At 51.8% G+C, this 12019-nt stretch overlaps 1 protein-coding gene across 2 annotated transcripts in view; it reads left to right on the plus strand.

Annotated features, from left to right (window-relative positions):
- Positions 1-12019, plus strand: part of XXYLT1 (xyloside xylosyltransferase 1) — a 161437-nt gene that overhangs the window by 139943 nt on the left and 9475 nt on the right. Inside the window, exon 4 of one of the 2 annotated variants that reach the window (XM_015600372.2) lies at positions 5072-5152. The exons of the other annotated variant lie outside the window; for it this stretch is intronic. Within the exon in view, the coding sequence (XP_015455858.1) occupies positions 5072-5152 (81 nt within the window). The remainder of the gene's footprint in view (positions 1-5071; positions 5153-12019) is intronic. 2 annotated transcript variants of the gene reach the window in all.

Here is a 12019-nt window from a genome sequence, read left to right on the forward strand (position 1 = left end):
CAGCTGGAGGAAGCAGCAGGACAGTGTGGCAGAGTAGATGCTCAGGGATGTTTGTCTTAGTGGGATAGTCACAGGGTGCTCACTGGGCACTGTGGGGTGGTGGGGATGGCATTACAAAGGGGGATCTGGGGCCAGGCTGCCCTCCTTTGAACCCAGGCTTTACCAATTACTAGCTGAGTGGCTTTGGCTAAATTCCTTAACCTCTGTAAGCTTCAGGTTCCTCATCTATAAAATGGGGATAATAATAGTGCCTGTCTCACAAGCTGGTGAAGAGTAAATGAGTTCAAGTGTGTAAGCCACTTAGAACAGTGCTTACATGTGCTGGCACGCACTGCTTTATAAGTATTCACCATTATTATTACTGTTGTAACCTACGTCACAAAGTTGTGAGGCTGAATAATTCACATAAATTGTTTTAAAAGTGGCTGGCATGCAACAAGTAGGGATGTGAGTGTGTGTGTGTGAGTGTATGTATGGTGTATTTTTATATCAAAACCGACTCAGCGCTGAGACCAGTTCCAGGGGCTGTCTCTAACTTGAAGTTGCCACTGTTCTGAGACAGGGGACTGGACCACCCCAGGGGCAGATAAAAATTAATCTGCCTGCATTTCCTGTCCTTTTGAAGGGAACAGAGAAATAGGAAGCCCCAGAAGATGGATGCCAAGGGAAGGTCTCCTTAGGAGTCTGGTTGAGGTCAAAATTGGTGCAGCCTACACTAGGCAGTGTCATCTGAGTTCACAGCGCAGGCATGGAATTTTCACCTTTTTCCTTCATTTTAAATATGAAAACAAATCATGTGAATTTGAATCCTTTCTGACTTTAGGCCGAAGATCCTCACATTCCATCTCAATTCAGAAGACTGAGTAGGCTTTACTGTTTATGTGGCTGCCTACAGTTTCGATCAAGATTTTTATTTTTTTAAACTCACAGAAGAAAAGTTATCCCCTGTGAAAACCAAGCTTTACAAAACTTGTCTCTGTGCTCTGATTTTAATTGCAAGTTGAAAGAAACCGCAACCCTGCTTGTAGAATAGCTGTGTGAGTGTTACCAGAAGGACTGGGGCTGAAGAAGCGATGGCTTCCCTACAAATTTGTGACTCTTTCTGAAGGAAAGAGAACTTAGAACTAGCTGGGAAGTTGAACTTCAGTTTCTCAAAGGCAGAGGAAGTGCATGTGTGTATAGTGTGCATGTGTGTGTGCATGTGCGTGTGCATGTGTGTGTATGGGAACAGAGAGCGTTTCTGGGGATCGTGTTGTTTCTCCCACTCAGAGCCCCACATCTCCTCGTCTGTGCCGCCATCACTTATAGAGTGTTCCCTCTCTGGCCACGTGTGCCGCTCTGTGCTGGACGTAGGATGTAACCACGCCAGAGGGATCTCCCAGTCTCCCACAGGTGGTCCCAGGCTCAGCATCTACCCCCTTAAATGTATGTTGAAACAGGATAATTCTTATTAAGATCAAAGGGGTTTGTTTTGTGTGTGTGTGTGTGAGGGGTGGGGGAGGCTAGACTGGCTGTCAATAAATGCTTGCTGTTGATGAATTGGCCATCAGTCTAATTTCTCCTGTGGCCTTTGCTTTAGACTCTAGAAACAACACTGCTATATATCATGTATTGAGCTGGGTTCCCTGAGCCCCTAGCCTCCCTCTCTCCAGAAACAAGCAAGACCCTCTCTGAGGCTCCTTGAGTACCTACAGGCCAGGAAAAGGACAAGGAAGGAGGGGTTTCGATAAATGGTCCTTTTCCAACCAGACTGGTTAATGTGGCTTCTAAAAGCATCTAGCTTTCTTCTTTTGAGTGGCTGACCTGCGGTGAAAGTCAGATTCACTAAGTGGGGACATGCATTCTCCTCCAGTGAACGCCATCTGACCAGCAGATCAGGAGGCAACAGAGCTTGGGGCCTTACCCAGGCCTGTCCAGGCTGGCTGCTATCTGCAGGCCCTTGCTCCATCATTTTTAGTGGGTGTCCTTGCTCTTTCACAAGCACCCAAGTGACAAAGTCACTTGAGGAACTGCCTGTCAGCATGACCTGAACAACCCCTTTCCCCGGCAGCAGATGCCCAAGTTCTCAGAACTAGATGGAGACCCTTGGTCTAAGAGACAGGCCTTCAGGTTCCTCCGCCCACCTCCCACCCCAGCCCCGCAGTGAACATATGGAGCACATGTTACGTGCTAGAGTCAGGACTAGACAAAAAGAAGGAAGGGGAACTCTCATCATCCATCCCTGCTGTGCACCGTGGTGTTCGTGTTTTATTTCATTTACTTCTCTGGCAAAACCTCTCTGCTGAGGTATCACGTTTCCTGCTATCAGAGGGAGAAAACTGAAGCAAAAGGAAGACAAATTGCATCGGTGAGCGCCCGCTGCTTTGGGGACTGTCAGGCACCTCATTACCTCATGCGGTCTTCACAGCACTCTTCTGAGGCATGATGGTTGGTTCCAGTAGAGCTGGCGCCAGAACACAATTCGACCGACTCAGAGTCCTCACTCGTCCTCTACCTTCCTGGCACCCAGAGTGTGGCCTATGGGCCACAGCATCACATCACCTGAGAGTTTGTCAGAAATGCAGAATCCCACCCCTCCCACCTGCTGAATCCCAACCTGCATTTTACCCAGATCGGCAGGTGTAAGTTTTGAGTGCGCAATAAAGTTTGAGAAGCACTGCCGTTCACCACACAGCTCCCGTGCAACTGAAGCCTGCGAGGGGAAGTGGAGGAAAAGCAGGGTGGGCTGAGGAAAGCTTCCTGGACGTGGACTTGAGCGGAGCCACACAGGAGTGTCATGGAGGAGAAGCTGCACCCTCTGATCAGAATGGCCTCAGCAGATACCTCTCCAGTCTGTGTTGGGGGGTGAAGGGGCCCTAGTGATGCAGCCTTGTGGTTCCCGCTCAAAGTGGAAGAGCAGACATCATGGAGATGGAATGAATCGACTTGCGTGGTCCCCACACATCCAGAGACAGGGTTGCCTGGAGGGGCAGTTGACTTGGAGCTCACTCAGTGACATGTATGCACCCGAATGCTCTTCTCAGGAGGAGGATGGGCATGAAGGTTGAAAGGCTTGGTTTGGAAAAAGCTTCCCAAGATCCCATAGGAGTCTGGCTCTGAACAAGGTGTGGGGATGAGCCAGCCAGCTGGGTCCTGTGTCATCAGCCCTGTGCATTTGCATCTGGACAGATTGAGTTACAAGGTGGCATGGCTGGGCCACTCCGGGCCTGTGCGCATGTGGGCAGGTGTCTGTTGCTCTTGGGCTAGGGGCCAGGTGACTCTGAGGAGGTGGAAGCCCCACAGGGGAGGGGAGTGTACAGGACGCTGGCCGGCCTAGGGGCGTGGATGTGGGTTTAAGCAGAGCCTGGCGACACTGGGTGTTCGAGTGGTTTGGCCCTGCTCTGCGGGGCAGGTTTGTTTTTTTCTCCTTTGCCTACTTGCCAAGGTGTGTCTATACCTAAGGTTTCTTGTTGCTTTTCCTCAGGCTGAGACCTGGTTAGAAACTTGTGGCCTCCCCAGCAAGACAACCCTGTGGATTCCATATTGCGGGGGGTGGTGTAGAGGGCAGAGCAGCAAGACCCCACCCCTTGGTGGCACCAAGATTTGTGGGATTAGTGCCTCCACGGGGTGTGGGTGGACGAAGATAAACACCTAATTAGTCTGGATGTGTTTTAGGTCAGGGCATTTCTTCCTCAGTCAGCAAGCCAGCTGACTGCCACGTGGCAGCTGAATTGCCATGGGAGAAAGGCAGACAGAGGGTAGCCAGGAACCCTTGACCAGCTCACCCCCTGAACAGCCGGAATTCCAGAAGAAGACAGCTCTAGTAGTGCCAGCAGAACTGCCGTCATTTTCAGAGGATTCTAATTATCAGGTAGTGGCTTGGACTAGCATCTAATTTCAATGCCAGCTTTGATCTGCTTCTTTGAAATTCCACTCTTCACGTTCGCTCACATACCAGTTGGTTGTTCTGATTAAGCCCAGGCCGACCCCAGAGAGAGCCGAGAAATCATAGGCCCAGAGTACAGAGGGCCGGAAGGAATAGGGGCAAGGCAGGTTTGTTCCAAGTCATCTGGAAAGAAGACGGCATGTGAATGGGCCACACAGGCCAGTGTTTCACAGCCGTCCCCTTTCCCATCTTCCCAGCTTGGTCCTGTGTTTGGAGAAGGGACCACAGAGCCACAGCATGTCTGAGCTGGGAAGGCCTCTTTGTACAGGCGGGAGAATGAGTCCCAGACGGGTGAATGACCTGGCCAGTGTCAATCACTGTGCAAATCAGTGAAAATGATTAAAATAGCTTTTGCCATTTATACCGTGTCTGGAGTGCTTAAGACAGAAATCCCAGCATGGAGCTCCTTATCCTCCTTCATCCTCTGTATTCGTCATTCCTCAGGTCCACTCCCATGCCTGCTGAATATCCCCCAAATCCTTCACCTCCCTCCATCCTCAGCACCACCCTGCTCTCCTGGTCACTGCTGCAGCCTCCCGCCTGTCTCGCTGCTCCAAGCCATCCTACCCTGACCAGTGACCTTCCCCACACAGGAGCTGCCTTGTTTTAACAACGCTTCGTTACTCTCAGTGTCAAGGTCAGCCTCCATGCCCTTCCTCACAGGATGCTTCCCGGTCTGGCCCCCGCCCACCACCCATCTCATCTCCCGGCAGGCCGGGCGCTCTCTCACCGCCACCTTCACTCTTCACCTGCCTGACTCCTTACTTCAGGTCTGGACTTAGATGTCACTTTCCCCAGGAAGCCTTTCTTGAAGCCCCCAAGGCTGGGGTGAGGAACCTCTATCGGAGTCTCAAAGCTCCCACTGGTATGCCATCCCCATCTCTTGTCACCCGGAAAAATGCCTGTTGTCTGGTCTACCCGCCCCCTGCTCGCTTCCTGACGCTAAGCTCCACGAGGGTAGGCGTCATAGTTGTCCTTCTTATGTAATGTTGACTCCTGGGGGCTAGCGATAATAAGCATAGTAGGTTTTCAGTAAGTATTTCTTGAATTGATAATTATGCCAGGGTTTTTTTTTTTTTTTGGTACTTTGTATACCATGTCTTATTTAAGCTTCAATAGAGGCCTAAAACTATCTCATTCTCTCAGTTTTACAGATGACCACAACTCACAAAGGAACTGGCTTTTGGCCCCATCTCTAGAAAGGGAAGCCCTGAGATGCGAGCCCAGGTCTGACTCCTCAGCCCCTGCTCTTAACCATTGTGCTTGTTGATTGGAAATCGTAGACTCTACCCTGCAGGTCTGTGATCTCTGCTGAGACCCCTGGCAGGCAGTCTTAGAGACCAGGAAGGAGCCTCAGTTCCAGTGACCCAACAAAGGCACGGTGGGAGCAGCTCAGATTCCAGGCCACCTTTGACGAGTTGCTTATTCTCTGGACTAGACAGTTCTGATTAAGTCCTGGTAATGTTGATCCAGCCCAGCACGGTGTGATCTGAGCTGGCCTGACAGGAGAACGGTTTGCTTTGTGGATTTTCTTTTTTTTTCCCCTTAAAAAAAAAAGCAAAAAGAAAAAAGCAAAGATAGCACAGTGGATTGCCAAGCTGTGAGGCTTCAGGGCATACAGTGCAGCCAGCTGTGTGGGGACACCGGGCAGGCTGGGGACAAGCTGGATGTTTGGGTAGCCTGGAGGCCAGGCACAACTTGCTCAGGTGTGTTCTGTTTGTATAAAGGACCTCGAATGCAACTGCCCCTGTGCACAGGCCCCGGGCAGCCCTGTGGTGAGGAGAGGCTTAAAAAGTCAAGAACGGTCTTTCAGTCTTTCTGCTTCTTGGGGCATCACAGAGTCGTAGGAAGCTTGTGCAGCGCAGGAGGCGGAGGCGAATGGGGCGCCTGCCTTGGGGCTAACCTGGGGTGGAGGAGGAGGCCAGCCCACCCAGCTGTCCAGGTGCCTCTTTCCTGTGCTGAGCACCAGCTTCGTGCCCACAGCAGGTATGTCATCACCACAGCCAAAGGGTGAAGCCATGAGAGGCCTGCAAGCATGCACTAAACTCTGAGCAGGCCCCTGGCGGACTGGTCAGACTGAGCACCAGGATCGGAGCAGTCTCGCCACGTCCATCCTGGACTCCCCCAGGTTGCCACCATACACAGATTGTGGCTCACAAAAATACTCACCACATGTGGTGGGGCTTTGTTGATACATGGAAATGGGTTTTTGAACAAAAGCAAATAGCTACAAAAAAAAAATTCACGTTGTACTCACACACTTGTGCTAATTTAAAAAGAGATTAATTATTGGAGCTTAATCATTCAGGCATAGAATGATAGGTTTTCAGAACAGCAAAGATTCCTGGGGCTGATTAATCATTTTAACAGATGGAGGAACTGAGGCCCCGGGAGGGGAAGCGACTTGCCCAAGGTCACGCTAACAGTGTGTGCAGAGCCAGGTGGACCGGGTTCAGGGCCTCCTGCCTGCCACAGACAAGGAGGAGGAAGATGTGTGTTTGCCACAGAGAATCCACAATGCTTCTCACTCAACATGACCTGTGTCCACAGCTTCCATCGCCTCCTCTGATTGTATCACGCATTTTACCTGTGTTATCTCTTAAAATCCTCTCAACAGCTGTTTCCATGCAGGAAGCCTGAAGCGCAGGGAGCTTCAGTGCTATTTCCAGGGCAATGAGCAGAGGACCAGGATTTGGACCCCAACAGCCCCCAGAATTTGCATTCTTAACTCCATCACGCATCAGTATATTTTTCAAGGCAGTGGAAAAGCTAATACACATCTGCCTCCCTGCCCTGCCTCCCCCTGCACCCCAGACTGATTGCCAGTCCCTGGGGATGAAAGGTGGCAAAGCTGAGCCCTCCGTCGTGGCCTGTTAAACATGCTGCTTCCCGGAAGCATTTCCCCAGCACCGCCTCCCCTCCCCCACCCCACCGTGACAAAGTGAGAAGGAGCAGCAGACATTAGCAATAAAATTTGTATAAAATTTGCAAGTGGCTATGCTACCTCTTTTATGGCCATTTTCAGGATAATATGATATCATTGCTACTCGTGGTTTTCATCTCTTTGTAAAAATAATAGAAATACTCTTTTTTTCTTTGAATTATGTTCTTTGGGCCAGCAGCATCAGCATTAACCTCGGAGTTTGTCAGAAATGTAGCATGTGAATGAGAATCTGCATTTTAACAAGATCCCAGGTGGGTCTCTCTCACCTGAGGTCTGAGAAGTACAGCTGCTCATGACAGGCTCCCAAGGCCAGTCACTGTCCTCCCGTGGTGACTTGCTCCGTGCCTGACAAGTGGAAGATCCTCAGTGTTTATGTCCATGTGACAAACTATTTTACTTTTGACTGAGACCCATGCCACAGTGTGTAGGACAGCAAGCAGGGGCAGACAAAGGTAAGATTGGCTTAGATGGAATGTGAGGTCTCACAGATTTTCTTTTGGGCTTGAGAAGCAACACTTGTTGCTGCAGCTCAGTTGCCTTCGTGCCTGGATCAGCCATGCCCAGGTAGTCTCCCCAAGGGCCGGCTCCTGTATTGGAACATCCCTTTCTGTGAGGATGAAGGGTGCTGGGCTGAATTAATTGAGCTTAATTTCTGACACAAGGTTAAATTCCACACATACCCCTTTCTGTCACACCTGTGTTCTGCTCATTGTCCTGGAAAGCACCTCAGCATGTGTCCTGGACACTTCTCTCCTGTGTCCCCTAGTGCCGTGGGGCTGGTGGGGGCAGTGAGCCAATTCTGAAGGTGACTCTCTCTGGCTTTGTCTTCACCCTGATGAAAGTCTCTCCCTCGGCCTCAATTCAGGGAAAGGGCAGGGCTGTGGAGCTGAGCCAGGGTCCTGGCCACTGAGGCCAGGCCGGCTCCTTGCGGGTCCTCGCAGCCTAGCCTGCTGGCTGCAGGCTCTGCGGTCCCTTGGTTGCGTCCGAGGGCTCCCACCAGGTTTGAGCTTCTCCCTAGTAGTGAGGTAGGAGCCCCGGCACCTGGGAGCCAAGGGGGTCTTCCAGGTCCAGCGCAAGGAAGGGCATGGTCCGGAGGGCTGTGGGCAGCCATGGGTCAGGTTACCTCCTGGGCTCCTGCATCACTGACTGACCTTTGTCACCCTGGCATCTCATCACAGATGTGCATTTCTGGGCTGTTGTGGCCAACTTTTCTGCCTTGCCTTCTCTGTCCTCACCTCGAGTGAGACCTGGCTCCCTACTATGAAGCTGTGAAGACCCCCAGCTCACAGAGCCCAGGACATATTCTCCACTAACTGCCTCTGCCTTTCTGAACTGTTGTTTCACCGCCTTCATTCATTATTCTCCTCTTGTAAATTTCTGCCATCTGATTTGACAATCTCTTATTCCTTTGTTCATTCATTCTTTAACCCACCCATTTATCCATTCATTTGAAGCTTAACAGTTCTCAAGGGCCTGCTCAAATGTCCATGCCAGGCCCTGAGATGTAAAGATGACTAAGACACATTCCTGTTATCAATCACAGGGTTTCCTGACTCCACTCGAGCCCTCAGATCCTTTTACTCATCTTTTGTCAATTCCTTATTGCATTTCCCAGGGTCCATTGTACACTTTTTCTTTCTCAAATCCTTATTTGCATCCCAGCCCCTCTAGCTCCATGGATTATTTCACCTCTTACCTTCCCAAGATTTAGAGTTCACCAAAATGTGAGCTTTTTCAATATTCCTAACTCCCACCTCCGACCCACTTCTGTCTGTCCTCCAGTCTCAGATGCGTCCCAGGATTTCCTTCTTCTTGGCGAACTCTGTTGCCTGGCTCCTGTGACCGTGGGCAGATGTTTCATATCTCCCAACCTCACTTTCCTCATCTATGATGTGGAAATAATAGTCCTTCCCTTATTTGTGCGTTAGAAACCTTAAGTGAGTTAACACATTGAGAGCCCAGCACAATGTAAGTACCCACTGCCTATTAGCCATTATCGCGATTCTCATTCCCCAAAGTACCTGCCCTGCCGTTCACCCTACGTTCATGCTCTCTTCGCTCTGGCCTCCTCCGGCGTGCACAGCCCTTTCCCTCGGCATCTGGGCATGCTCAGCTCTCCCTTTGCTCACTCTTGGCTGTGAGGTGGTACCCGTCTGCCCTGCCTCTATTCTCTGCTGTGCACGCTCTCTCCAGTGCTAGGTATCCAGCCTCTTACTTAGTCTCTGTCACTCTCTCTCAAAAGTCTCAGTCGCCTCCTGTAGCATGTCCAAGTTCTCACCCTCTGCAGCTCTCAGGACTGTCGTATTCTCCTATGTAGTGAGTTACCTGGGGAGGAGAGCCTGGGAAGGGCAGCGGTTTACACTGGGGTGGGAGTCAGGAGGATCCAGGAAAGATGGACAATCTAGACAGACTAGGGAGAGGTGGCCCCAGAGACCCCCCCAAGGGGCCAAGACTGGGTCCGTAGGGAAGGACATTATGGTCGGAGGGACTCTATCTCAATTCCCTGTCACTGGAACAGAGTGCTTTCCGGTGGCGAGATTCACGGAGGGAGAGCTGAGTGGGTAGTCGCATGGGATTTGAAGAACGCTGAGGCCAAGGTAGGCTATCGAGGCCATTGAAATTGTTCAGGATGCCCCTAGGGATGGAGCAGAGAGGAAGAGGGTGTAGATAGTGGGCAGAGGTGACAAACAAGAGGGCAAGTAGGTAGCCAGAGTAATGATGCTGCTACAGTGGATGGCGGGGGACAGTTCTGGAAGTGTGGGTGGGTGGAAGAAAGGAAGTATACATCTCCAAGGTCCAGAGAGAGTGGTGGGAGGATAGGTCTCTTTGGGGAGGGGAGGGCCTGAAGTACATACTACTGTCTGGGACGTCATTCTGTCCAGACAGGTGTTCAAATGAGAGGCAGAGGATGGGTAGTGGTGTTAGTGAGAGGGTTTGGAAGGCAGTATCTAGAGAGGGAAGGAATACTGGGAGCATTGTGACTGGGTGGCTGGGTCACAGGGCTGGGGAACCAGAGATTAGAGTGGACACAGTGGGCCTGCTAGCTCGTCGGGGTTCAATCTGCAGACAGATGGCCCACAGCAAGTCAGTACCAGCCGCTCAGGCTGTCAGTGTGGCTGACAGGTGGCTGGGCTACTTCAAGGTCCTACATCTTCCCTGGCTCCTCTTCTTCCATCTCCTAAATGTCAGAACTCTCCAGAATTCACACCCACTCTGCACTCTGTCTTCGTGACCTGTATCCAGCCACTTGCTGGGCTTTTGCACATCGCTCTTCTTCTCGCCGGTACCTGTTCAAGACTACATGGGTCATTCCCCTTTCCCTCCTGGCCTAGCCATGGCTGTTAGTGGTTCCACCATCTCTATACTAACGCACCCAGGCTTAAAGCCCCTCCGAGCTCCGTCTGTCTGGTAGAACCCTCCAGTGCTTCCCCACCACCTCTATCCCTTCTTCCTTCCTCAGTTTGTCCTCATGCAGACCTCTAGGGCCTAGCCCAGTTCCGGCGCATCCATGCTCCAGAGCTGGTTGTGGGATTGAGAGACGGTAAATTCCGCAGACTCACCCACCTGTGTTCACAGCTCTGGGGCAGCAGGTAAGTGAGGAAGCCCACGTGGCCGAAGTGTCCAGGCAGGCTGGGCTTGGGGAACAAGCAGGCTAGGTGACACACCTGCTCCCTGGGTGAGTGAGAAGAAGAGTGATGCTTTAGAGAAGGGCACCACACCCCTTCCTGAGGGCACAGGGGAGCAGCCACTGGGCCCTGGCTGTACCATGCCATGGAAAGCCCCAGGCTTACTGTCAGCCCTTTCAGAGGGCTCCTGAGGAAAGGGGGACTGTGGGCATTCGGTGGGTCTCCAGGCTTCAGAATTGGCCAGGCCATTTTGTGGCAAGTCAGAGGCCTTGCTGGCAAGGATGTTCAGCCCTCCATGATTCCAGTGCTGTAACAGGTTTCACAGAGTCACACAGAGATGGTCATAGCTGGTGTAGCTTTAGGAATGAGACAGGCAGTGCCAGCTGCCTTTATTGTCCCAGGCTCCCATGTCGAAACAGAAACCTCCATGCATCTGGCTAGTTGGACAAGGGCTGGTCTCTGAGGTACCACCACACCCTGAGAGGAGCCTGGGCAGGGAGGGGCGTTTGCCTTTCTGTGGCTGAGCACCCATGGTGACTGTCAGGGCCACTCCTTGTGGGCATGGCGCTGGGCAGGGTTCGTGCATGCGTTTGCCCCGAGTCCCATTATAGCCCTGTGTGGACTTGCAAATCAGCCCCATCCCCAGGTTATCAATGCGCAAACTGAGGCCCCGAGAGGCACGGTGGCTCACACAGCTCGTCCTTAGCTCAGGCCCCTGGGTTCCAGAAGCAGCCCTTCCTTCATCTCATGACAGCCACTTCTGGCATATGCACTTCGGGGTCTCATCTCTTTGCTAGACCACCCATTTCTCAAGGGCAGGGATATTCTACTTGCCTCCACATCAGTTGGGTCTAGTAAGTGCTCTGTTAAATACTTGGGTGACCACTGATTGATTCTTCTCCCAACTTAGTATACTTTCCAGTGTTCCTGCATGTCTTGCTAAGAACTGGGAGACATGGCAGTGTGGGCTTTTGGGCACCTCTCTGCTGGCCGACCAGTGCCATGCGACCTCTAGCCCCGCCCCCGCCCCCTGACATTTCTGAATCCCTCTGCTTTTCCCTGCAGCCTGTGTGTCCAGCCACTGACACCCACCTCTTGTACTCTCCTGGACAGAGGCTGCCCAGCCCGTCAGTGCTGTTTGTCTCAGCCCACTGTGGGCAGCAGGAGTCAGGGAACTTGCCGAGGGCAGTTCTGGACCCCACAGGTGCCCTATGAGCCCAGACAGTGAGAACACCAGTGAAGATGAGCTGTACTGTTTTACTCCATCTTCATTGTTAGAAGGTGCTATGGGCCTAACTGCAGCCCCCACAATTCACATGTGGAAGCCCTAACTCCCAGTGCCTCAGAATGTGACCTTGTTAGGAAATGAGGTCGTCGCAGATGTAATTAGCTAAAACGAGTTCGTACTGGAGTAGGGTCGGCCCCTAATCCAGTATATGACTGGTCTCTTTATAAAAGGGCAAGATTGGGACACAGATGTGCAAACAGGGAGAATGTCATTGAAGACGAAGGCAGATATTGGGG

This window comes from Pteropus alecto, unplaced genomic scaffold, assembly GCF_000325575.1.
Source record: "Pteropus alecto unplaced genomic scaffold, ASM32557v1 scaffold311, whole genome shotgun sequence".
Taxonomy (NCBI): domain Eukaryota; kingdom Metazoa; phylum Chordata; class Mammalia; order Chiroptera; family Pteropodidae; genus Pteropus; species Pteropus alecto.